Source organism: Saccostrea echinata, unplaced genomic scaffold (genome assembly GCF_033153115.1).
Source record: "Saccostrea echinata isolate AGI-Se365-2 ecotype Australia unplaced genomic scaffold, CSIRO_AGI_Sech_v1 ptg000023l, whole genome shotgun sequence".
Taxonomy (NCBI): domain Eukaryota; kingdom Metazoa; phylum Mollusca; class Bivalvia; order Ostreida; family Ostreidae; genus Saccostrea; species Saccostrea echinata.
In genome coordinates this window covers 11,816,254-11,842,018 of record NW_026889772.1, presented here as the reverse complement: position 1 = coordinate 11,842,018, position 25,765 = coordinate 11,816,254, and the positions used below count along the sequence as shown (strand labels likewise).

Below are 25,765 nucleotides of genomic sequence, written 5' to 3'. Positions count from 1 at the left end.
AATTAATCGTATTGTTGTGGATTCATCCTCAGGTAGTGCAGTATCAAATCATGACCCCTGGGGGTAGGGTGGGGCCACAAAGGGCAATCAAAGTTTTACATAGGGATATACAGAAAAAAAAACTTGAAAAATCTTCTTCTCAAGAACAGCAAAGCCTTGTTAAGTCATATTGATATGGAAGCATTCTCATATAGTGTAAATTTAACTTTGTTCGAATCATGACCCCCAGGGTTAGGGTGGGGCCACATTGGGGGATCAAAGTTTAACATAGGAATATATAGGAAAAATCTTGAAAATTCTTCTTCTCAAGAACAGCAAAGTCATGTTTTGTCATATTGATATGGAAGAATCCTCAGGTAGTGTAGATTCAAGTTTGTTCAAATCATGACCCCTAGGGGTAGTGTGGGGCCACAATGGGGGATCATAGTTTTACATGTACATAGGAATATATAAGGAAAAAAACTTGAAAAATCTTCTTCTCAGGAACAGCAAAGCCATGTTTTGTCATATTGATATGGAAGCATCCTCGGGTAGTGTAGATTCAAGTTTGTTCAAATCATGACCCCTGGGGTTAGGGTGGGGCTACAATGGGGGATCATAGTTTTACATAGGAATACATAGGGGGAAAAAAACTTGAAAAATCTTCTTCTCAAGAACAGTAAAGTCATGTTTTGTCATATTGATATTGAAGCATCTTCAGGTAGTGTAGATTCAAGCTTGTTCAAATCATTACCCCCAGGGGTAGGGTGAGGCCACAATGTGGGATCAAATTTTTACATAGGAATATATAGGAAAAAATCTTTTCAACAACAGAAAAGCCATGTTTAGTCATATTGATATGGAAGCATGCTCAGGTAGTGTAGATTCAAGTTTGTTCAAATAATGGGGGGGGGGGGGGGGGGGGGTAGGGAGGGTCCACAATGGGGGATCAAATTTTTAACAAGGGAATATATAGGAAAAAAAATCTTTAAAAATCTTCTGCTCAATAACAGCAAAGCCATCTGTTATATTGATATGGAAGCATCCTCAGGTAGTTCAAAATCCAAGCCCCCCCCCCCTCCCCTTTAAACCTTTCAATACTGAAGTGATTTGTGCTTTTTCCTAACCAATGTGCTCAGGTGAGCGATGTGGCCCATGGGCCTCTTGTTATACATGTTATCATTAAAGAATTATTTACAAAACTTAAAAAAAAAAAAACATTTCATTTCCCCATGTGCACTTTATAACAGCCACAAATTGATCAGCTGGTGTCTTCTTGGACTTGTAATATTAATGGCTTAGCTACGAAAGCCCATTTTTGACCTATCAAAAAATATTTTTGATATAGACATAATGAATTGTTCTTGTTTAAATGAATTTAATTCACTATAACAAATTTTAGAATTTGTTTTAACAAATTTAATTTAATTCATTATAAATTGTTGAATTCAACATAATGAATTAAATATGTTATAACAAATTTATTGCTTTCAGTTTAAGATTCTAAATTTTTTTAAAACTGAAATGATATTTTGAATCTTCTATTGTAGGAAGAATCTACAATAGACATGGTAGATTTTTTTGATTACATGCAAATCTTTGTGCTTCCTGATACGTGTTTTAGATTACAGTTTGCACTACGTGCAGTGAGTAAAAAATATTAAAAACACCAAGAAGAAATAAATCTGTATGTTCTCAATTTATTTCAAAGGATTATAGGTGTAAAATTTAAATTCAAAATGCATATATAATTTTTAAGAAATCAGTGTCATGTCTTGAATAACTTGAACTTTTTAAAATGTTCTTGAATGTTTTCCTTTATGTAAGGTCTTGTTGCTACACATGTTGGTATGTTTTCTGGCTGTTCTATCCACAGTTTATGCTCAATCCCTTTACTGGCCAATGTTTCTGACAGCTTTACAATACTCTCTTCATCTGTTGCCTATAAAGAATATGATGAGATGAAACCATTGCTTACTTCTGCATGAACACATTATGTGTAGTTCAATTTTAAAATAAGAAACTTGGCATTTTGGCAATTGATGATTTTTAACCATGGAATAATTAAATTCTAAATTCAAAGGCATACAGTAATTTTGGTAGATAAAATGTTGGTGAAACCTCTAAAGGCAACAATGTTTTAATCAAATATTCACTAATACGAATGTTGTTCAATAAATAATGCAAAACGAGATCTAAAAATAAGAAAAGCACAAGAAGCAGTTTCTTTATATTTTTTTATTTCTAAAAGTATTCCCATTTAACCATAATACATGTCTAAGGCTTTTATACCCATGACCAGAGCACCTCAGCCTGTTCATCTTTAGGGATGCCCTGAACTTTGAGTGAGGGAGATGTGGTTTGAATTAAACGATCTTTTCATTCATTATTTTCAGAACAATTAATATAAAGCTGAAAAGTAACTTAATTTCTGAATCATGTTAATAGCAAGCACACCAAGTGGTGTGAAACGCCGCTCACAAAACAAGCTCAATAGACTAACGTGTAAGAATAGAGAAAATCTGGATAAAAGTTGTCAAGGAAATTTTTTTGTGAAACCTTCCCAGAATTTCTTTGCTACCAGGATTCCATGCGATAATGGTGAATAAACAATCATGCAGTTATCATGTATTAAGATTTTAGTTCATTCAGAGAGATCAATCAAAACAAAAATAATTGCTTCTACTCTACAAATGCCTTTCATTACAAAACTGCAAAGGGCCTATTTAGACTCAGTTATGAAAATGCAACTTGCATACAATGTCATATGACCTCACAGTCTAGAATGTCTCGTGTGGTTTGAAATTTGATGAGGCAGATCAAAGTTTAAAGTACTGTAGATTCCTAAATATACGCGAGGAATTAATATAGCATAATTTCGTGAGAAGCACCACTCGCAAAATAACTTTACTCGCTTTTATTTCTAAGGTACTGAAATCCATATAAAATCTCTTGATCAACCACATACTCGTGAATTATTTTTCTAGTGTTTTGATGGCAAAGGCATTTCGCTATATAAAGTACTCACGGAAAATAAGGAATCTACAGTATAAGCTGTGTAAAGGTTTCTCATGGTATACAACTGCACTTGCCCCAGTGTTCCAGGCACAGATAAACATATTAAGATATAATGGATTGTTTGACAATATGTTGAACTTTGTTTGAAAAATAAAATAATTAGGGGGAAAAAAGTAACTTAATTATTAAGTTAATCAGGTCCGGCACAATCTCTTGATTAAGCTTTATAGCTTGATTTAGCTATATAGCTTTATTAAGCTATCCAGAATAGCTTGATTTAGCTATTTTATCACACTTTTTTCTCAAATGTGTTATTTTCCAAGTATGCACAAAAAGTCGCACCTTGGTGCAGTGATGATATTCAACCTTGAACTCTTATGAAAATAATGCATGTAAAAATCACTCATCAAACTGCGTCTCCTTAAGAGACTTTGTACTCAAAGTTCTAAAAGTTTTGGGGCTATGTAAAGCAATTAATACAGTTACTTCTTCAATGAAATTATAAAGGAGGCCAATTATGATCAACAAGATAATTGATTGGTAATAATTCAGTACATAATGAGAAGCAATCATACTTATCCATGCCTCAACGCACACAAGGTAGTGTACAGTTACCCAAACAATGGAAATTCATCTTTTGCTTAAAAGTATTCAAATGCTGCAATGTCAGAACTATCTTTGATTTGGGTTGTTGACTTGATAACCCATATTACATATATGAATAGTCAAATACTTGCGACTTTTTGTCTGTTTTGTACAAATAACATTTTTGTGAAAACCTGCATATAAATAGCTTTATTAAGCTATTTTGAATAGCTTAATAAAGCTATATAGCTATTTCAAGCTATATAGCTTAATCAAGAGATTGTGCTGGACCTGTTAATATAACTGCACCAAAATGCAAATTTTCTTACATGCTGAGAAAAATGCATTATTTCTGAAATAAGTATGATAAAAAAAAGCTTTACCAAGCTTTTTTGAATGGATAAATGAAACTAAATAGATAATTCAAGCTTCAAAGCTAAATCAAGAGATTGTGCCAAACCTAGTATTTATCACCTGACCATGTTTATAATTCATGTGAAAAGAAATATGAGAATATAATTTCAAAAATCGATCCGTTTTTTTTTTGTTTTGTTTTGTTTTGGTAAATCTTAATAACAGAACCTACAAAGTATGCCAACATAAATATTACCTCTAATGTTACTTTATGCATTCGGTCTATATCGTTGAGATATTTTTTGGTGTCCTCATTGTCGTAAAACTGATGTATGACAGCAACACAGGCGTGACAAGCCTGTGTAATGAGGGCACCAGTCGGCCATCCTGATTTTAACAGATCCTTGCGAACGACTATGTACTGTACCAAATTTTGAGCCATGTTAGTAATTTTGCACTTTTGTGTTGATGGGCGCAGCCATTTTGAAAGAAGCGTCAGAAATGGACAAAACGTACGAATACTGCTTCGAAATAAGTGAAACCTAAAGTAAAATTAAAAAGATTTCATCTTAATAATAAATGTTTATCTAAACTCTATGATTCTCTGAAAAGAATCATGCTTATGTCATGCACAATCTTTTTGCAAATTTCTTTTCGAATCACAACTTGTACAATATACCTTTTCTAGGAAAATAGTCGACCAATGAAATTTTAGATACGATGACGTTTACATTGAACAAAATACACAGGAGAATTTGTAAGTAAACACGGGTTTTTATTTTAATAATATACAGTCTTTTATAAGATTAGATATAAGGAAAAAAGATTTTAATTGTTTAAACCAATTTCGTATTTGAAACCTGTGGTCTGTTATGTCTCCCTGTGCAGACTGTTCAAAATTATGTCTGATGCGAATATTCTCTGTCCTGTTGTATCCAGCCAATATTTTGTTCATTGAATACCTACAGGAAATTAAGCAGGTGGTGCAGTTTATTTCGAAATATAATTAAGTTGTGACATGGCCGTTTATGCATTATTAGAGATTAGATCGTGTACATCTGGTAATTTTTTTTTTTGGCTGTCAATCTCTCTGAATGTTAGATTCTACTTAATACAAGATTTCTCTGACCCCAGCTTTATATTTATAATGTACCTTGTGTGTTCATGGGGGGGGGGAGGGTTCAGAGAAGTGACCATATTGAAAAGTGGGAATTCAGTGACACCAGCTTGTGTCGCGACTCTGTCTACCTTTTACAACTCTAACTTCTGAAACATGATAACTCATTAAAGGAATGATTCTTCTACAACTAGATCATCATTAATATGCTATGGCAGTTTAAACGGCCCTATCACTGACAATGAAGCATGACTTGAATTAGATCATCAAACCCTGATTAGAGATTTTTGAATCATTCAAGAGTTACTTGCACATAATTTAAATCCGGGATGGAGAAATTGTGAAAATGGATTAACAGTATGTAAAGGTCAGTTTTCTTGTGACAATTGTGTGTATTCATGTTAAAATTGTTAATATAACATGTCTATTACCTACATTCAGGCGTATTTTAGATGAAATGTCAGTTGAAGTGCAGGTCGTCACCGGTTCGAGATTTACATGTTTTCCAGAATCAAAACATGAAGTCTTGCAAAGAGAGGTGGATGTATGCGAAAGCTGTCCACTTCTCTAAAGAGAATATGTACCATGATTTGCATCACCACAGGTGTGCACCATGCACATGCAAGATTTCTGGTGATTTGAATTGTTTTATTGATAGATTAATAACTGATTACATTTTAAGTAAATCGTCCTCTTAAAAATGGCATAGTAACCTTAAACAGTTCATGCATAGCAGGAAGCATAGTGGTAATGTGTGATGCATGGTGAGGGACCGTGCCATCATGCAAAAACGGCCTGGAGAAAACACTGCGAAAACTTGTTTTTTCCACATGAGTGGGTCTTCACTCCATTCTTTTGAAAGATTATACTTAAAGTATGCTTAAAAATATACATTCTTCGGTTAACAAAAACATAGAGCAAAGACCCTTTATACCTTAAAAATATACTTTTATGACACAAAATTGGTATCTGTGTGAGAAATACTTGAAGTTTATTTAGTCTAGGGTCATATCACAACATGATTTAAATATCTGTATTTGTCATTAGCAACTTTAGTGTAGTGGTTAGCATTTTAGTCTCGAAGAGAAAATTGATACTTAGGATTTTTATTGTTTGGGTTCGAACCCAAGGAATACTACATTTTTCTTAGAATGATTTTTTTGCTGAAAAAATTTTCCACAGAAAAGTTTAATTTCATTATAATTTCATACCTTTTAATGACAAAAACTTAACTCTAAATACTTAATCAATTCACAAACTGAGTATGACTTTCGTACATTTGAAGCTATAGGCATTTTACATGCAATGTTCACCCACCTCCTTTTAAGGTATCTTTGTTTTTATTCAGCTTTCATGTGATGACACTAATTGGATGGGACTTCTGCTGCTCAGAGAGATTGAATGCAATATAGGATATGTCTGTAGAAAACTAGATTAGATTGCACAATTTTTATGACGTCGAGCTCTTGGAGCTCGAACGTCATCTAGCAAGCGCCCAGTTGAAATCGCGACCGGATATGTACGCGACCGAATGTGTCAGTCGATGCATCCGCAATAGAAAATAGCAATAGCTATAAACCAATTTCTTTGAAAACGCTCAAAATGAATAAAACCTTGAAAATAAAATTGCATCAATTATATCTGCAATTAATTCTATTGCAAAACAACAATATTATGTTTTATTCTCACACAAGAAAAACGTGATGGTTGTTGCGGATGAATTTCTACAGAAAGGGTGCGTTGAATGACATGAATAACATTTCGGAACGATAACAGTGTAACATAAACAACACAACAGGAGGTAAAATAATTACAAAATTACATAAACACGAATACTACAAGACTAAAAAGATTGAATTTCTAAATCTTAGCTTTACTTATACAATCTTCTAACCAACTCTATCCTAAAAACCGATGATATTGACCAGTATTACTGTATTTCTCCATTTCCTCCATTTCCCAGTATACCGTATACCACGCTCGATCGTAATTGTAACAGAACAGAGTCTTGGTTGTAGTTTAGATGCAATCACTAATACAACGCTTTGACATTGGCAATTAGAAAAAATATTATATAAATTCATGAAATCCTTCATAGTTCATAATTGGCTGAAAAGAATATTTGGCATGAACATGTTCGACGGTGTCTGGTCAATTCGAACCTTGCTCCATTCGGACCATGACATAAGGCCCCAGACTGTAATTGTGATATTTTGTTTAAAACTATTTTTTTATTATGTCTCCTGAGTCACTCACTTGACTTATCGCTATCTTCAAATTCAAAATTATCTTTTGAAATTGTTTTTCTTGTTCGACGTCATTGAAGCCTTTCAGGCTTTTGATTTTTTTTTGAACTCCAAAGGATTTATGAAGTTAATACATGTAAAAAATGAATATAATACTGTGTATCATTGTTTGCAGTGAAAAATGTATGTAATTTTGTTTAAAAAAAAAAAAAAAAAAAGAACAAATTCAGTTTCTCTGATGAGTATTTTTTTTTTCATCAAATGTTCACCCCCCCCCCCCCCCTTTGTAACTTCTCTGGAATAAGTGTGCTGAACATCCATATGGTGCTTCTCAGTTAAAAGTATCCCCACAGATTCCAGAAATAAATAGCCTGGCCATGAGACAATTTGGTCCATAATGGAGGATTAAATGGATGTATAGGGAGCAATTCGGTTTAGAAATTTGATATGGCATATTGAAGCAGAAAAAATGTAAAAAAAAAAAAAAAAAAAAAAAAAAAAAAAAAAAAAAAAATTGACTAGTGTCCTATCCAAGTCAAGAAGAGCAAGGCAATGACTCTTAATCATCTGATTAAAGGAAACTGATATAAGAGCACCATGCACAGTGTGCGAAATTGACACCTGTCCGATGGTCCAAATCTATCTCAAGTTGAATCGGGCTACGCCAATCCGAATTGAAACAGGCCAAATTGTCTATCCCAATTTTGGCCATGGGTAAAATGAGATATTGAACTAAAATTAAAATTTTATATTTTTAACATGTGTTTATATATACAGAATGATTGTGAGAAACAGTTTGATACTTCTATATTTTGTGTTAGAAGAATTATTTTATATCTCATTATTCATATAAACATTTTGCATCTTTCAATAAATGAACGGTGTACTATTTTTATCCAATGCACGCTTCTTGTGTGCATCTGTCATGCTGCAAATCCAGACCATTTCATTGGAAGCAGAACGTAAAAGTTAAAACACAAACTAAATAAAACAAAAAGACAAGGGAAAAAAAAGAATCTGAAAAAAGGAAAGCTTAAGATGATAATAGAGTTTGCGTCTGTCACAAACATTAACTGGTTTGCAGAGTGAAGTTCATATACGATGAATCTGAATACATCGTACAGATTTTTGTGAAAAGCATGAACACTGTTTTCATATTTATTTTCACAAGGTTATTATGAAAATATAACAGATACTTTAATATTAATTTAAAAAAAAATACATATGAACAAAAAACAAGTGCGTGTTTATCAAGTTTATTTTTGTGGACAGACCCATTTGTCGACGGTCTATCCCAATTTAAAATGAGATAGCCCAATGGGCTATTTCATTCACCTAGTTAGTTTTGATCACTGCATGCATAGTTTAGCAAGAATAAAACTGTAATTTTTTGTCTCTCAATTTCACTGGAAATGGGGGATGTTAATTTGGGTCTGTCCATCTTGTTGTCTGACTTTCCTTTCTGGATGATTATGATGATATATCAAAAAGCCTTTGAGCTTTTGCAATAAAATTTCATATCCAAACTCCCTGTGGCCTATCGAAGACCCCTAATGACTTTGAGGTCAAAGAACAAAGTCAGGCATTTATGTATTGCAAGAAATGATTTCTAGATTTATTTAATATAACAAATGTTCCCTGAGCCTTTTCAATGAAATCGTGTTCATTGACCAGTATTGAATTTAAGGTCAAAATGTCAAAGGTCAAGGTCAGAAATTCATGCTTGCAAAAATAATTTTCAGATGATATTAAACATTCTCTTTGAGCCCTTTTAATGAAATTTCATATTCATAGCTCTGTGTGAATTAAAGAGGACCTCTAAAGGTTTTGAGATCAAAAGGTCAAAGATCAAAAATTCAGTTATGATAAAAAAAAATGGATTTCAGATGATAACTTTGTTTTGTTTTTTTTTTTTTTTTAGCTTTTTGAATCAAATTTTATATCATTACATGTACTCCCAATGACTTTTAAAAGGAAGGACCTTATTGATTTTTAGGTCAAAGGATCAAGGTCAAAAATTCATATCTTGTAAAAATAGTTTCCTGATGATAACTTGATGCCCTTCTTTTTACGTTAAGAGGGAGACACAAATTCCCTGAATTAGCTTGGCTTAACTTCAAATTTTACTTCCATTTGGTGAGTGGACAAGTCTTTAAGTTTAAACCTTGCATGAACTTATGTTTTCTATGTGGACATGCAAAATAATTTAACAAATGGCAATGTAGACCAGTGGTATTGGAGTGAATTTGCAGTGAAATTCTATAGCTTCTGTTCTTAATTAACAGCATTTCAGACTTATAAATTCAAAAAAATTAAAATTTACAAAAAAGTTGACTCTTATGCTTTGGCAGCTATTGCAAACCTGTCAAACATCTTGTATCAGTGTCTCAGACAAACCTGTCAAACATCTTGTATCAGTGTCTCAGACAAACCTGTCAAACATCTTGTATCAGTGTCTCAGACAAACCTGTCAAACATCTTGTATCAGTGTCTCAGACAAACCTGTCAAACATCTTGTATCAGTGTCTCAGACAAACCTGTCAAACATCTTGTATCAGTGTCTCAGACAAACCTGTCAAACATCTTGTATCAGTGTCTCAGACAAACATGTCAAACATCTTGTATCAGTGTCTCAGACAAACCTGTCAAACATCTTGTATCAGTGTCTCAGACAAACCTGTCAAACATCTCGTATCAGTGTCTCAGACAAACCTGTCAAACATCTCGTATCAGTGTCTCAGACAAACCTGTCAAACATCTCGTATCAGTGTCTCAGACAAACCTGTCAAACATCTCGTATCAGTGTCTCAGACAAACCTGTCAAACATCTCGTATCAGTGTCTCAGACAAACCTGTCAAACATCTCGTATCAGTGTCTCAGACAAACCTGTCAAACATCTCGTATCAGTGTCTCAGACAAACCTGTCAAACATCTCGTATCAGTGTCTCAGACAAACCTGTCAAACATCTCGTATCAGTGTCTCAGACAAACCTGTCAAACATCTCGTATCAGTGTCTCAGACAAACCTGTCAAACATCTCGTATCAGTGTCTCAGACAAACCTGTCAAACATCTTGTATCAGTGTCTCAGGCAAACCTGTCAAACATCTCGTATCAGTGTCTCAGACAAACCTGTCAAACATCTCGTATCAGTGTCTCAGACAAACATGTCAAACATCTCGTATCAGTGTCTCAGACAAACCTGTCAAACATCTCGTATCAGTGTCTCAGACAAACATGTCAAACATCTTGTATCAGTGTCTCAGACAAACCTGTCAAACATCTCGTATCAGTGTCTCAGGGGATGGGTACAGAGTTTTGATTAGTCTCTTTTCCATTTACCGGTAGCCTTTTAATTTGAGAGATGCTTGGTAAATTGAAAGGTATCTCTATAATTCCATATTTCTACTTTGCAGAAGAAAAGAACTGTTGTCACGGTACTAAAATCCAATCTTTTTGTTCAAATGAATCAAAATAAACTTATTAAAAGAAGAGGAAAAATTTGGAAGCAGTCATCAATTATCACATAGAAAATATATTTCAATGTACACTAGCTGTGTAGTTAAATGAAAATAAAAGATGTCAGTTTAGTATATGAATTGACTAACATCAGTTAGTTGTACTGAAATAGGAAGTGAAATGTTGTAGTGGCCTTATCAGACATGTTACAATTAGCTGATAACAAATGTAAGACAGATGTAAGAAATGGTCAACATTGTGTAATGACAGAGACTAACCAGAAATAGGGATGTAATGATCACAGATATTGGAGAGATTTAAAATGAAAATATATGTTTTCATAGAATTACATTAATTTTCTTTTATTCAAATATATGTTCCAAGATTTATGAGAAAAAAGTGAAATTTCGTAAACAGAGAATACAGGGAAAAAATATAGAGGAAATTGCTTAATCACAATGTATTTCTTTTGTTGAGACTTTTTGTTTGATTTGTTTTGAGTGTTGGAATGACTTTTGTAATGATTGACTTGATTATCAGTCTATATTCTATGTATACAGCCATCACTTTTTCATCATGTCTTTCATGCATTCTACATGTTCTATGTACTGGTAATATTATTAAAGCAGGATGTCATTACTATATATACAAATACTTTTCCAAAGGAATGATGTAATTCTCTCAATAAAGTCAAGGATGTCTCTCTTGAAGTCTCTTCCATTTGCCAAATGTGGATTAAACTTTATACACACAGAGTGCTTTTTTAAGTATTTAGGGTGTGCAGTAACCTTTTAAGTTTTTTTTAAGTACCTATTAAATGTCAAGGACAATGTAGTTTTCTCTGTAAATTCATTGTCTGGGGCATAATTTCCCTCCCCTTGCCCAAATCCTACTAATACTTCAGTCATAGACTGCTCTAAAGGGGCACTCAGTGATATTGATCCAAGATTCTGCAGATTTTATCATGTCAGCTGTTAAATTACATGCATGTACATTTACTAAAAGTGTGGCCTTTAAGATGGTCATCATCTTAATGATTTCTAGCATGTATTAAAATTTGCCACTGGACATGTTTTACATTGCTTCAGAACATGGTGCAGACAGTTTGACATGTTTAAAAAAAACCCAACTATATCACTACTTTTGAGCATTTGAAATGGAAATGATAAGTGCATGATGTTGGACAGTCCAAGCACTGGTTACTGGCAATAATTATTGATTCCTAAAAATTGGAGTTAGACATGAGTAAACAACCACCGAGAAAGTGACACAATTTCACCAAAATCAATAGAGCCATCACCATGTGTTTGACCAAGTTCTTGCATCATATTGAAAATGTGATCATGATAAATTTAATGTGTGCAAAAAAATTATACTTGACATCTGTAATCATGAATTGAAATAGATTTTGGTTTTCACCACTGTTTAAGTGCTTGAACCATTTTAAAAAATATTACCATTTATATCACATATTATGGTGTATTAAAAACTATTCTGGCATTCATGCAGCAAAAATTTTTATATACAACTATAAAATGATATAACAAGATATATTTTATGATGCTCTGTTAGTAAAATGCACAAAATTAAGAAATGGTTCAACATATGATTTATGTCTGTAGAAGGCTGATCATGCATTATAATAATATTGCATTTAATAGTCATTGCATAACGTTGTTTTGAGATTGTCAGAGGATTGACAAATCATTAAAACCCCCAGATCACATGTAATTAAGGAGAAAGTTTTTTTTTTTTTAAATTCATGAATTGTTGGTTACACTTTTAGCAGAATGATACTGCATGATTAGGTCTAATTATACTAGTTCAACAGTTGAATGTACAAGTATCAAGTATTACTGTCACCAGGGAAATCACACAAGCCAGATTGATTTCCCTGTCATATAATGCTTATCTGGTGGAGAGCTGTGATGTATATTCAGTAGCCCATCCATTTATCTTTCAAAATAACCAGTCACAGCAAATGCTGCTAGCAGCAAAATGCATTTTTCTCCCCAGATTTCAGATCTTTTTCACCGATCTGGGATAAGTATATGTTATTTTTGGGGTGGTTTTTTGGTCAAAACAAGTTTAATGAACTTTAATCTGTTACTCCCACTCAACAAGCCCATTGGACTCTGTAGTAAATTTCATTTCTCTTGCATGAAATCTTCACTAGCCAAGAGTTTCTGATCCGCTACTCTTCTCATAATCCCTTGGCCTATGGTGCTGTCAAAAGTCGGGAGTTGTGATTGGAGTTGATTGATATAGTTTGACCAATCAGCAATTGCTTTTTGTAAATGACAATATCTGCATTCAGGATATATCTTGACTCTATAGTCTTGGGAATGAAAAACGCAAGTAAACAACGATCCGTAAGAAAACATGACATTCTATAAATAGCAGCTGCTATGGTGTCATCCGATCGTAAGTTGATGGGCAAATAATGTGATCAGGAATGTATATTACAGATGTAGATTTGCATCCTAAATAACAAATAAACGTCACTAGATACCTTCTTGTTAATTATTCCCAAAAACTTAAATGTTTAAATTCGCTTTTTATTTCTGTCGATGATGCAATCTGTGCATATGTGGTAAGATTCAAGATCATGTGATGTAAACATTCCCATCTTTTGACAGCACCATAGGCCAAGGGTTTGTGAGGAATAGCGGATCAGAAACCCTTGGCTAGCAAAGATGGCATGAACGGGGCTAAGGGCGAAACGATTACACGTGTAAACAGCGACGTTTTGATTAAATGCTCTAAACGTTTACGAATTAAGTAAACGTTTACAGGAAGATCATTATCAATGCCTAACAGAAGTAAAGACAAATACAAACAAGTTGTTTTGTTTCATATTTACCAAAGAAAATAATTGTTTTCTGTTTTAATCGATACCGAAAACATGTTATTAAACTAAACTATCTAAAACCAAATACTGTCTAACATATTTAATTCCGATTTCTGAGTAGCGGATATTAACGATGTATTATGATTTTATTTTATTTTTCAAAGTACAAAACTTGATTTTCTTTGATTAAATAAATATAATGCGTACGTTTTCACCAGTCTTTAAAAGTGTTTCAATACAGTCAACAGACCGCGGTATACTTAATTCAGGATTAAAAGAGCCATCTTTGCAAGTTTCATTTGACAATGCTTTTTCTACGTCCGATATGTAGCCAAACAAACTATTAATGCAATATTGGGTGACGGTTTAGAAAGTGAATGAGTTTTATGCACTTCATATTCTTTCGTCATAAAAAACCAACAAATAAATAGTTATAACAACTCATACTTACATTAATATAGTGAAAGAATAGAGTATTAAATTAGTGTTTCATGAGTAAGTAACCATAAAAATTCAACACAAAATATTCTCCCATTTAAACGGTAACGTTTCGTTTACTGCTGTTCGTTTAAACATTTACAAAAATCAGTAAACGTTTCACCCTTAAACGGGGCTGTTAACATTCATTTGATAGATACTTATAGATAACATATTCATATACCGTAGATAATGAATTTTTGGTGAGTTCTTATCTTTGCGGGATAGGTACTTTATAGTTTGTGCTTATAAGCGGGACAAAATTTTCATGAAATATGATTACTGCTGTATATAATCTAATACTTTACTATAATTACTACTGCTAATAAAAATATACATGAGAAAAAATTAAAAAGTGCTTTTAATTACAGATTGTTAATCTACTGATGCTGTAATATATTTATCTTAGCTCAAATTTCAATATTTGATATCTATATCTACCAGTACAAGCAATTGTATAAGTTTCCATGTAAAAAATGACATCTAACTTATAGGGCTGAAATGATATGCCCCTTCCATGATGTGGTACGTATCATGATACTTGTGTCACAATTCAATTTTTTCAATACGATACATTTTAAAAAAGAAAAAAAATCATAAGGTTAAAGAAAACATGTATTCAGATTTCAAAAGGCAAGTAAAAGGTGGTGATACAATAAAGAGCACTACTTGTGCTTCTGTAGATTAAAAGAGCACTTTGTTTGTGTCAATACTAGCAGTGGCAGCCTGCTCTGAAACTTTCTCCTTCACAATTTTCTCCCCCGTGTGTGTTAAACTATTAAATTGAGGTCGAACCCGATCTATTTCAAGGAGTAACCAAACCCGATTATAAAAAAAGTACCAAACCGAAAATCGAGATAGTGAATCAAACATTGAACTGAGCAGTAATATTGAACAATATCGAGATTTCGGTGAATTGTTTCAGCCCTACTATCTTAATGTGTATGTTTGTTTGCAGATTTCGTCCATCATTACATGCTGACCACAAGCATTATGGGCTAGGATGTGTACAATGATCTCAAATTCCAGGGACATTTCATGTGTAAAATGGATGTCTGCAACAAACCTGATTATTCTAATCATACTTTTCACCATTCCTGGTAAGTAATTTAATTTTGACATTGTCTATTAGCTTAACCACACAAAGACAATGCAATCTTGTATTGTAAAGCCTTATCCATCACAGTTTTATAAGAAGGGCTTCTTGTCTTTTACGTAGTCTTGCTTGCAGAACAAATTAATCTCTTTGGAACCATTGTTCTCTTGAAATCTTTTTTTTTTATTGCAATCTTCAAAGAAATACAAGGAAATAGGCAGAGAATTTTATATTTCCTAGAACTGCCAAGGCTTGGGGATAAAAACATACAACTCGGATAAAAAGTTGTATTTAACCACAAACCATGGGAGATTCCATATATATATATATATATATATATATATATATATATATATATATATATATATATATATATATATATATATATATATATATACATACATACATACATATATATATATATATATATACATGTTTATATCCCAGTTTGAAATATACCTGTTTAAATAGGACTAATACCTTGTGTGGGTTATATTCAAATTAGTGAATGTTTTGAAAAATTATATTCAAGCTCATCACTTTAAGCTATAGACTCAAGAAAGCTTTTCAGTTCTATGACTGTCAGATGAATGTAGATCTGTATGTATTTACTATTCACATCATCACATGTATATATAAAACTTTTCACATTTTTAAGTCCCTATCTCCAGACCCACTTGGCCAGTTTCAACCAAACTTGCCACAAAGCACCCTTCAGTAAAGGGGACTTCAAAACGAAGGCCACATCCTATTTCTGAAGGAGATATTATAAATTGAGATATACAGGTGGGGACCCAGACATGAAATATGCATTTCCTGTCCCTTTGTTCAAATGACCTTTGGTCATTGTCATCATGTTATCTGGTCATAAGTCCCTTGGCATCAAATATAAATTATATATACATGTATTTCATTGATGTTCTTTTTGTTTTACAAAGAGTATAAAGTGATGTAATAAATTCAAGAAAAGCCTTCTCCAAAGAAGAGCTTATTGTTGTTCTTGTAGATGGCTCAGCTTAGCGAGTCATTTATTTCTTACCTTGCAAATAAATATGTAAAAAAAAAAAAAAAAAAAAAAAAAAAAAAGTATCATTTTTAAGTTAATGGCTTTAACAATAAGAATTTTCATTTTTCTACATATTTATGTGTCATGAAGACAGAAGTTGTGACCTTTATTATCCATTTTTGACTGTCTGTAGGATGTTTCAAAATTTTTATGTTACATTTTTAGCTCTTCTGAGCCAAAGGCTCAAAGAGCTAATGCTATGGCCATTTGTGCGGTGTGCGGCGTGCGGTGTGCGTAAACTTTTTAGAATATGGGCCATAACTCCTGAACCCCTTGGCCAATTATTGTCAAATTTGTCACAAGGTATCCTTGGCCCAAGGGCTCCCTTTTATACTAAAACTGGGGTTGTGACCCTTTAACAAGGGGAGATAATTAGGAAAATAGAAACAAAAGTACTGGTTGCTAAAAAATCTTCTTCTCAAGAACCACTGGGCAGATTATAACCAAACTTACACAAAAGGATGAGGATATGTTGTAGATTAAAATTTGCACGGGGATTTACCCTGGGGCAAAGGGCGTGGTCTCAAGGTCACTTCAAAGTTGACCAAAAATTACATTTTATTAAAATGTTGATATTTTGCTTACTATAAGGACTAGGATCATCAAATCTTGTCAGTTGATGTATCTAAGGACCTCATATCATGTTGACTCAAAAGTAGGTCACGGTGACCTACTTTTTAAATTTTGCGGCCATTCTTTTTCAAAATTATTTAGAGGCATATTTTGAACAATTTAAGGCTTATGATCATCAAACTTTGTCAGTTGATGTATCTTGGGTCCTCAAAGTACATCAACTAAAAAGTAGGTCACCTTGACCTACTTTTTGAATTTTATGGCTTATCTTTTTCAAAACAATTAAGGTCATTAATTTGAATACCGAGAGGTTTAGAATCATTAAATCTTGTAAGATGATGCATCTTGGGGCCATAAGACATATTTATTAAAAAGTAGGTCACAGTGACCTACTTTTTGAACTTTGCAGGCATTTGATTTCAAAGCATTTTAGAGGCATAATTTGGACATTTTAAGTTCTATGATCATAAAACTTTGTAAGATGATGCATCTTGGGTCCTCAAAAAGGTCAACTGAAAAGTAGGTCATCGTGACCTACTTTTCAATTTATATGACTATAATTTAATATTTCAGGTATTAATTGGCTTAGAATCATCAAACTTTGTCAGTTGATGCATCTTGGGTCTTTGGAGTAGGTCGACTAAAAAAGTAGGTCACCATGACCTACTTTTGAAAATTTTTAGCTTTAATTAAATATATGGGGTACTAATTGGCTTAGAATCATCAAACTTTGTCAGTTGATGACTTTTGGGTCTTCGGAGAAGGTTGACTAAAAAGTAGGTCACCGTGACCTACTTGCAAAAATTTATGGCTTTAATTAAATATTTCGGGTACTAATTGGCTTAGAATCATAAAACTTTGTCAGTTCATGTGTCTTGAGTCCTTGGAGTGCAACAACTGAAAAGTAGGTCATGGTGACCTACTTTTGAAAATTTATGGCTTTAATTAAATATTTCGGGTACTAATTGGCTTAGAATCATTAAACTTTGTCAATTGATGCGTCTTGGGTCCTCGGAGTACAGCAACTGAAAAGTAGGTTACGGTGACCTACTTTTAAAAATTTAGGGCTTTAATTAAATATTTTGGGTACTTATTGGCTTAGAATCATCAAACTTTGTCAGTTGATGCATCTTGGGTCCTAGGAGTACGACAACTGAAAAGTAGGTCACGGTGACCTACTTTTGAAATTTTATGGCTGTATTTAATATTTTCAGGAATTATTTGCCTTAGAATCATCAAAATTTGTCAGTTGATGCATCTTTGGGAGTAGATTGACTGAAAAGTAGGTCACTGTGACCTACTTTTGAAAATTTATGGCTTTAATTAAATATTTTGGGTATTTATTGGCTTAGAATCATCAAACTTTGTCAGTCGATGTATCTTTGGTCCTCGGAGTACAGCAACTGAAAAGTAGGTCACCGTGACCTACTTTTGAAAATTTATGGCTTTAATTAAATATTTCAGGTACTAATTGGCTTAAAATCATCAAACTTTGTCAATTGATGCATCTTGGGTCCTTGGAGTACAACAATTGAAAAGTAGGTCACTTTGACCTACTTATAAAATTTTATGGTTATAATTTTAAGAAATATTTTAGGTATTAATTGGCTTAGAATCATCAAACTTAGTTGATGGGTCATTAGAGAATGACAAGTGATAAGTAGGTCACCATGACCAACTCTCAGGTACTAATTGGCTTAGAATCATCTTGGGTTCTCAGAGTGTGAATTGGAATTTCAAGGGTTTATCTAAATATACAGGATACTTCGAAGGTTCAAATAGAAGTGATAGGTTGCACAGGTTATCAGAAGAGCGATTCAAGGCCCATGGGCCTCTTGTTTGGGGGCAAAATAGGGTCTGTGGTAAGAATTTATTGATTGGATTACCTCAGCTAAACCCAAAACTGAAAGACAGTTCAAAACTGAAAGACAGTTTGCATTAAAAGTTTACAAGAGGGTTGGCCTTGGGAGGGTGTATTTCAATGACTTAATTTTATTACAGCAGGATAAAACTGTTGAGCATTCTTTTTTTCCTCCTTCTTAATTGGTTCTATTGTCCAAGATCAGTTTAAAGAATAGTTTAGGTGTGGATTGTCAGAAGAATCATTTTTCTACTGAATCCAGGAGATTTCTAAATATACTTTCATATATTGTTAAAATTTGAAGGTGTACAGTACACATGGTACAAGTAAATCAATATTTTCATGTTGTTACAAAATACATATTTATAGATGACTTAAAATAGTATATTTTGTTTTAAGAAATGAGGTGAACTGATGTCCTCTGCAAGTGAATTATGAAGTTCAGCACATTTATCATGTCATTAAGGATCATTTGTTAATTATCTATCAGTTATTAATGCAATGAATTTAAGTACTTAGATGTCCAGTGTGTTATTGATTTCTGAGTCTGGTGTTAAGTGGTTTTCAGCACAAGACTAGCTACATCATGTGGGTCTCTTGACACTATAGAATGTACAATGTCAATTGGTAATGACATGATCTGGAACAATTTAACATGCTCTGATCTAATGATAAAGTGACAACTTCTAAATGGCTAAGAATCTAAGAGTACAATGTAAATTTGCTTTTAAGTCCCTATCTCTGTGAAAATGCCCTATAATCCCTATATTTTGGAAATGGACCTTTCCCTATATTAGATCTATCAAATAACATTAATTGGTTGAAACTAAAAAAATATTTATTTATTTTAATTTATTTGGTGTGCATGTGTTCCTTTTTTTTGAAAATCTTGAGGAGTATTGTAAAACATGTACCTGTAATCCTGTAGATTTAATAAAATTCAGTCTTTTTTTTTATAATGTTTATAGAAACATGCTATTATTCGTTTATCATTTCATGGACACATTTAGCAATTGACACTGGTATAATCATCTTTGACTTTTGATTTAATGTGTTCTATATAGTATTTTAAGTAGAAAGGGTGACATTGAGTGTTACTGTAATTATCCCTTTAATTTCCTTTTTTTTTCTTTTTTGGGAGGGGGGGGGGCATTTTACCCTGTTTTCAAGAAATTGGACCTTTAGTGTAAAAAGTCCTACATTTGGTCCAAAAAACCACTTGAAGGCCTGCTGTGACTGTAAGCTAACCTTTTAAGAGTTACACAAGTCTGTTCATTTACATGGGGAAGAGATATGGATATCAAGATTTTCAGAGAACGCTAAAGCCATCAAAAATGAAAACCTACAAAAAATCGTTGTCAGCTGATTTGTCAACAATGACCTACATGAAATATAGATATACTCTCAGTAAAGAACAGTATTCAAGCTCATAGTCCAATTAAACAATACAAATTGGGAACAGAGCAAACACAAACCTCCAAAAACATCAGAGGTGGGGTCATGTATTAATCAGCCAAGCTTCATTGAACTTAAATGATCTTGAGATGGGTAGGGTGATGATGCTTACAGTATTTGTTAATTTTAGTTGGATTTTTTTTTAACTAGGAGCAATATGCCATACTTCCTAAATATGTAGACAGAGAACTTTTTTTTTTAAAGTACACTTTCTTTTTTACATGCATGTACCTGTTTTGTTTTTAGCTCACCTGATCACTTCTTGTCTGTCAACTCTCCATTTGTCTGTATGTCCACCTGTAAACTTTTCACATTTTCAACTTCTGTCCAAGAACCATGGGGTCTATTTCAACCAATGTTGGTACAAAGTATCCTTGGGTGATGGGGAATTTATAATATTAAAATGAAGGACCAAGCCCCCTTCAAAGGGGAGATAATCAAAAAAAAGAAAGAATAGGAAAGGGTTATTAAAAATCTTCTTAAAGATTGTTGAATTCTTGAACCCCAGGGGTAAGGTGGGGCCAGAATAGATAGTGATAGTTTTACATAGGAATTAAAAGGAAAAGATTTTAAAAACCTTCTTTTCTAAAGAACAGCAAAGCCAATGATTAGTCATATTTATAATATGGATGCATCTTCTGGTTGTGTTATTTCAATTTTATTCAACTTTTGGCCCCTGTATATAGAATAGGGTCTATAAAGGCAGATCAAAATTTTACAAAGGAATACATGTATGTAGGGGAAAGTCTAATGAAGAACAGCAGGGCTAAAGTGACTCGGGTGAGCGAGCATTGTGGCTCATGGGCCTCTTTGGTTTTTTGTTGTTTTTTTTTAAACAATACAAATTGGGAACAGAGCAAACACAAGCCTCCAAAAAACAGCAGGGCTAAAGTGACTTGGGTGAGGGAGCATTGTGGCTCATAGGCCTCTTTGGTTTTTTTGTTTGTTTTTTTTTAAACAATACAAATTGGGAACAAAGCAAACACAAACCTCCAAAAAACAGCAGGGCTAAAGTGACTCGGGTGAGGGAGCATTGTGGCTCATGGGCCTCTTTGGTTTTTTTGTTTGTTTTTTTTAAACAATACAAATTGGGAACAAAGCAAACACAAACCTCCAAAAAACAGCAGGGCTAAAGTGACTCGGGTGAGGGAGCATTGTGGCTCATGGGCCTCTTTGGTTTTTTGTTGTTTTTTTTTAACATTATTCTTCCTGATCAGTTACAATGTATCCATCTCAAATACCAATAGAATTATATATAGTTATTGATCTGAATCAATGTCAGGTTTGTCAAGTCTGACAGTTTGTCACACATTGAAAGAAAGCATTAGAGAGAGCATGACTTTGTGTGAGTTGTAGTGTGATTGTTTTTCCTGTTCTTTCTGATTGATAGTGTTTCTAGAGTCAGGCCCCCAGATTCTTTATAATGGCAGATTGATTAGCAGTACATCATGTCTTGTTGTTTGTTAGATCATTGCCACTAGGCTCAGATACTTAATTTCTATATATGAAACAATTCACGTGCAGTCCTCTATTAAAACTATCAATGAATAGTATACATTATATGCACAACAAAAAAAATTGGAATATGTTTTGTTCCAGAAATCACACATGATGATAACTGATCCTCTACCATTTTGTCCACTTGTTCACTATGTTTCCTGTATGTTAAACCACTCATACTGTAATTATTTTATAAGAATATCTCAGAATTATATTTTTTGCAAATGTAATCTATTGTTAAGGAGAATTTAAGGGTTCTCTATTGTTGCTCTGAAGATGGTTGGGGTTAGAAGTTTGTTAAAAAAAAATAAGAAAGAAGCCTGACTACTCAATTACACTCATTTAAAAACCCCATAATATGCTGCAACTGCGTAATTGAGCCAACTTTATAGAGAATCCAGCATTTTTATGGGCCACATAAACACATAAAGGTACCTGCAATGCCAGATGGAAGTGCTGAGAGAGATTAGGTATTGGATTTTTATGAATTATTGCAATCACTTATTAATTTGAAGGAGCTTAATGGATAGAACATTGATTACAGATAAATGGTTGTCTACTTCATTAAAGAGACAGAAGGATTTTTTTTTTATATATAGAGCTTAGGCCATTTATACTTGTTGATGTTTGGTATTTTCAGAATTTCTTATCAATCAGCATGAAGAGGTAATGATGTGGTTATAATCTCTGGTGACTGTAAACTGACCATTCCTTAAGATCAGGTGATGAAATGGTTATGATCTCTGGTGACTGTAAATTGACCATTCCTCAAGATCAGGTGATGAAATGGTTATAATCTCTGGTGACTGTTAATTGACCCATTCCTTAAGATCAGGTGATAAAATGGTTATAATCTCTGGTGACTGTTAATTGACCCATTCCTTAAGATCAGGTGATGAAATGGTTATGATCTCTGGTGACTGTAAATTGACTATTCCTTAAGATCAGGTGATGAAATGGTTATAATCTCTGGTGACTGTTAATTGACCCATTCCATAAGATCAGGTGATGAAATGGTTATAATCTCTGGTGACTGTTAATTGACCCATTCCTTAAGATCAGGTGATGAAATGGTTATAATCTCTGGTGACTGTTAATTGACCCATTCCTTAAGATCAGGTGATGAAATGGTTATAATCTCTGGTGACTGTTAATTGACCCATTCCTTAAGATCAGGTGATGAAATGGTTATGATCTCTGGTGACTGTTAATTGACCCATTCCTTAAGATCAGGTGATGAAATGGTTATAATCTCTGGTGACTGTTAATTGACTACTGTGGTTTCATCATTATTCGTGGAACACCAATTTTCGTGGATTTCGTTGTTGAGTCGATCCACGAAATCAAATGCTCATCGAAGTTTGGTGTCTCCATTTTGATTTATGATAAACCTTTAAAAAGCCCATTCCGACTTTCGTTAATATAAATTAAATACCCCCACCCCCCTTTTCCCATCAGATTGACTTTATAGACGTATATTTTTATCATTTTGAGAATATCAAAAAAAGAGGAAAAAATTCTTTTACATAATTATCTGGACTTTTTGAGTAAAAATGTTTTACTATTCTGCATGGAGATAAACAAACAACACATAGATCTGTCAAAGCAGCGCATATATACCAGTCAGTGGTATTACCCCCGAAGGATGATAATCAGGCGTAAATGTGTTAAGTTTGTTTTCTCAAACAATATAAGGATCCTACCCTCATTATCATCTGCACAATGAAATCAACAAATTATCGTTAAATAAAAATTCTGATAGAAATAATTAATTACTCTCTGTTCAAAACGGGCTAAATTCATACAAATTATTAACACAATTTAATGCCTATTTGACTTTTATCTGTTTGTTAAGAAACATTTTTTTTGTTAAACATGAGATAACGGGAATGTATTTTGCGAAAATCCTTCCACTTAAAAGCCCATCACGGCTTAATTATTTGTCCCCCATTTTGAATGTTTAAGCGTATTCAGCGAGCTTGGATGTGTTCGTTCGGAGATCTACAAGCAAGGGGGTCTGGATGTCTTTGTCAAGTCCAGAAACACGCCCTGCATGTGAAAATAAGTATCTAACACCATTTTGTAAATTGAAATACTTAATTGTTGTTACTTTTAATATCCTGTTGCCACACTTAATTATTGTCCATATAGTACACATGTGTGCCTAAAAGACAAATTTCAAATTGTCTTACTTTTTTGAGATACTTGCACATCTTTTTCCTGAAACGTTGATTAAATAAAAGTATTTTTAATTCATTGTTTTTCATATTCTGTTTTAATATCCAATATTTAATTGGCCCATCGAGCTCATAGAGTTACAGTGGAGAAGGTATTTGGAATGCCTCACCCTTTATTGTTACACCATGCTGCATTGTAAATGCTTGAAGGTTCTGACTTTTTAAAAAAACCAATTGAGTAAAATATAACTTATAAATTAAGGAGTTTTCACCTGTTAGTAAATTAAAAAAAAAAATGTTTACGTATTCTTAACATTGCAAATGGCATGATGATTACTGCTAAAGCATACGGCGAAAGAAAATATGCAAAGATGACAACTTTTTTCTGTTAGGACCATTATCCACGAATTTACATATCCTCAAAATTTTGTTTATTACTAAATCCACGAAAATTGATGCCCACGAATATTAATGAAACCACAGTATTCTTAACATTGCAAATGGCATGATGATTACTGCTAAAGCATACGGCAAAAGAAAATATGCAAAGATGACAACTTTTTTCTGTTAGGACCATTATCCACGAATTTACATATCCTCAAAATTGTGTTTTTTACTAAATCCACGAAAATTGATGCCCATGAATATTAATGAAACCACAGTATTCCTTAAGATCAGGTGATGAAATGGTTATAATCTCTGGTGACTGTTAATTGACCCATTCCTTAAGATCAGGTGATGAAATGGTTATAATCTCTGGTGACTGTTAATTAACGATTCCTTAAGATCAGGTGATGAAATGGTTATAATCTCTGGTGACTGTTAATTGACCCATTCCATAAGATCAGGTGATGAAATGGTTATAATCTCTGGTGACTGTTAATTGACCCATTCCATAAGATCAGGTGATGAAATGGTTATAATCTCTGGTGACTGTTAATTGACCCATTCCTTAAGATCAGGTGATGAAATGGTTATAATCTCTGGTGACTGTTCATTGACCCATTCCATAAGATCAGGTGATGAAATGGTTATAATCTCTGGTGACTGTTAATTGACCCATTCCATAAGATCAGGTGATGAAATGGTTATAATCTCTGGTGACTGTTAATTGACCCATTCCTTAAGATTAGGTATTGAAATGGTTATAATCTCTGGTGACTGTTAATTAACCATTCCTTAAGATTAGGTGATGAAATGGTTATAATCTCTGGTGACTGTTAATTAACCATTTCTTAAGATCAGGTGATGAAATGGTTATAATCTCTGGTGACTGTTAATTAACAATTCCTTAAGATCAGGTGATGAAATGGTTATAATCTCTGGTGACTGTTACATAATCATTCCTTAAGGATAAATAACATAATCAATTTTTTTCCTAAGAAACTGAATTATCTTTATGTATTCAGAAGCCTTTTCTTGCTAAAGAAAAAAATATCTGACCCAGGGATAGACATTAACTTTCAGATTTACTTGCCCTTTGGGCAAGTGATCGCAAACTTTGACTTGTCCGAATGCAAAACTTGGTTGCCCAAAATTAAGAAAGAACTTAAGAAGAAAATTATTTATTACTGTAAACTTTATGATATAAAAAATGTGACCAAATACACTACTGTCAATTTGGCAAGTTTATAGCTACCTGAAAAAAATTTCGATGCTGCATTAGTACATAAATGTATACTCTGTACTTGTAAATTCAACCTGTTAACACAGACTGCCATGCAGCAATAACCCTCCATTTCCTATTAATATAATTCATATTTTAAAAAAATTATTTTCGGTAGGATCCTTTTGTGAATCGTGATTTTCAGAGATAACTGTGAAGCAACGCTAAAGGAAGATAGCTGCTACGATTGATTAATTGTATGTTGTTTTACGTCTCATTCGAGAATTTTTCACTCATATAGAGACAGTTGCTTCGAAACTTATCTTGATCAGGATACATCGTGTT

The 25,765-nt window shown here is 33.2% G+C and overlaps 2 protein-coding genes across 2 annotated transcripts in view; one reads left to right on the top strand and one right to left on the bottom strand.

Annotated features, from left to right (window-relative positions):
• Window positions 1-1,659: 1,659 nt before the first annotated feature.
• On the bottom strand, window positions 1,660-4,393 carry LOC133191472 (putative peptidyl-tRNA hydrolase PTRHD1). The gene is made up of 2 exons (XM_061327224.1): window positions 4,193-4,393; window positions 1,660-1,921 (listed from the first exon to the last, which is right to left on the bottom strand). Exons 1-2 carry the CDS (start codon window positions 4,376-4,378, stop codon window positions 1,748-1,750), a joined length of 360 nt encoding a protein of 119 aa, XP_061183208.1. The 5' UTR covers window positions 4,379-4,393; the 3' UTR covers window positions 1,660-1,747.
• A 281-nt stretch (window positions 4,394-4,674) lies between these two features.
• LOC133191199 (dyslexia-associated protein KIAA0319-like protein) overlaps window positions 4,675-25,765 on the top strand; it is a 65,826-nt gene continuing 44,735 nt past the window's right edge. The window contains exons 1-2 of the mRNA XM_061326935.1: window positions 4,675-4,693; window positions 15,045-15,186. Coding sequence (XP_061182919.1) covers window positions 15,090-15,186 — 97 coding nt within the window. The 5' untranslated portion in view covers window positions 4,675-4,693; window positions 15,045-15,089. The remainder of the gene's footprint in view (window positions 4,694-15,044; window positions 15,187-25,765) is intronic.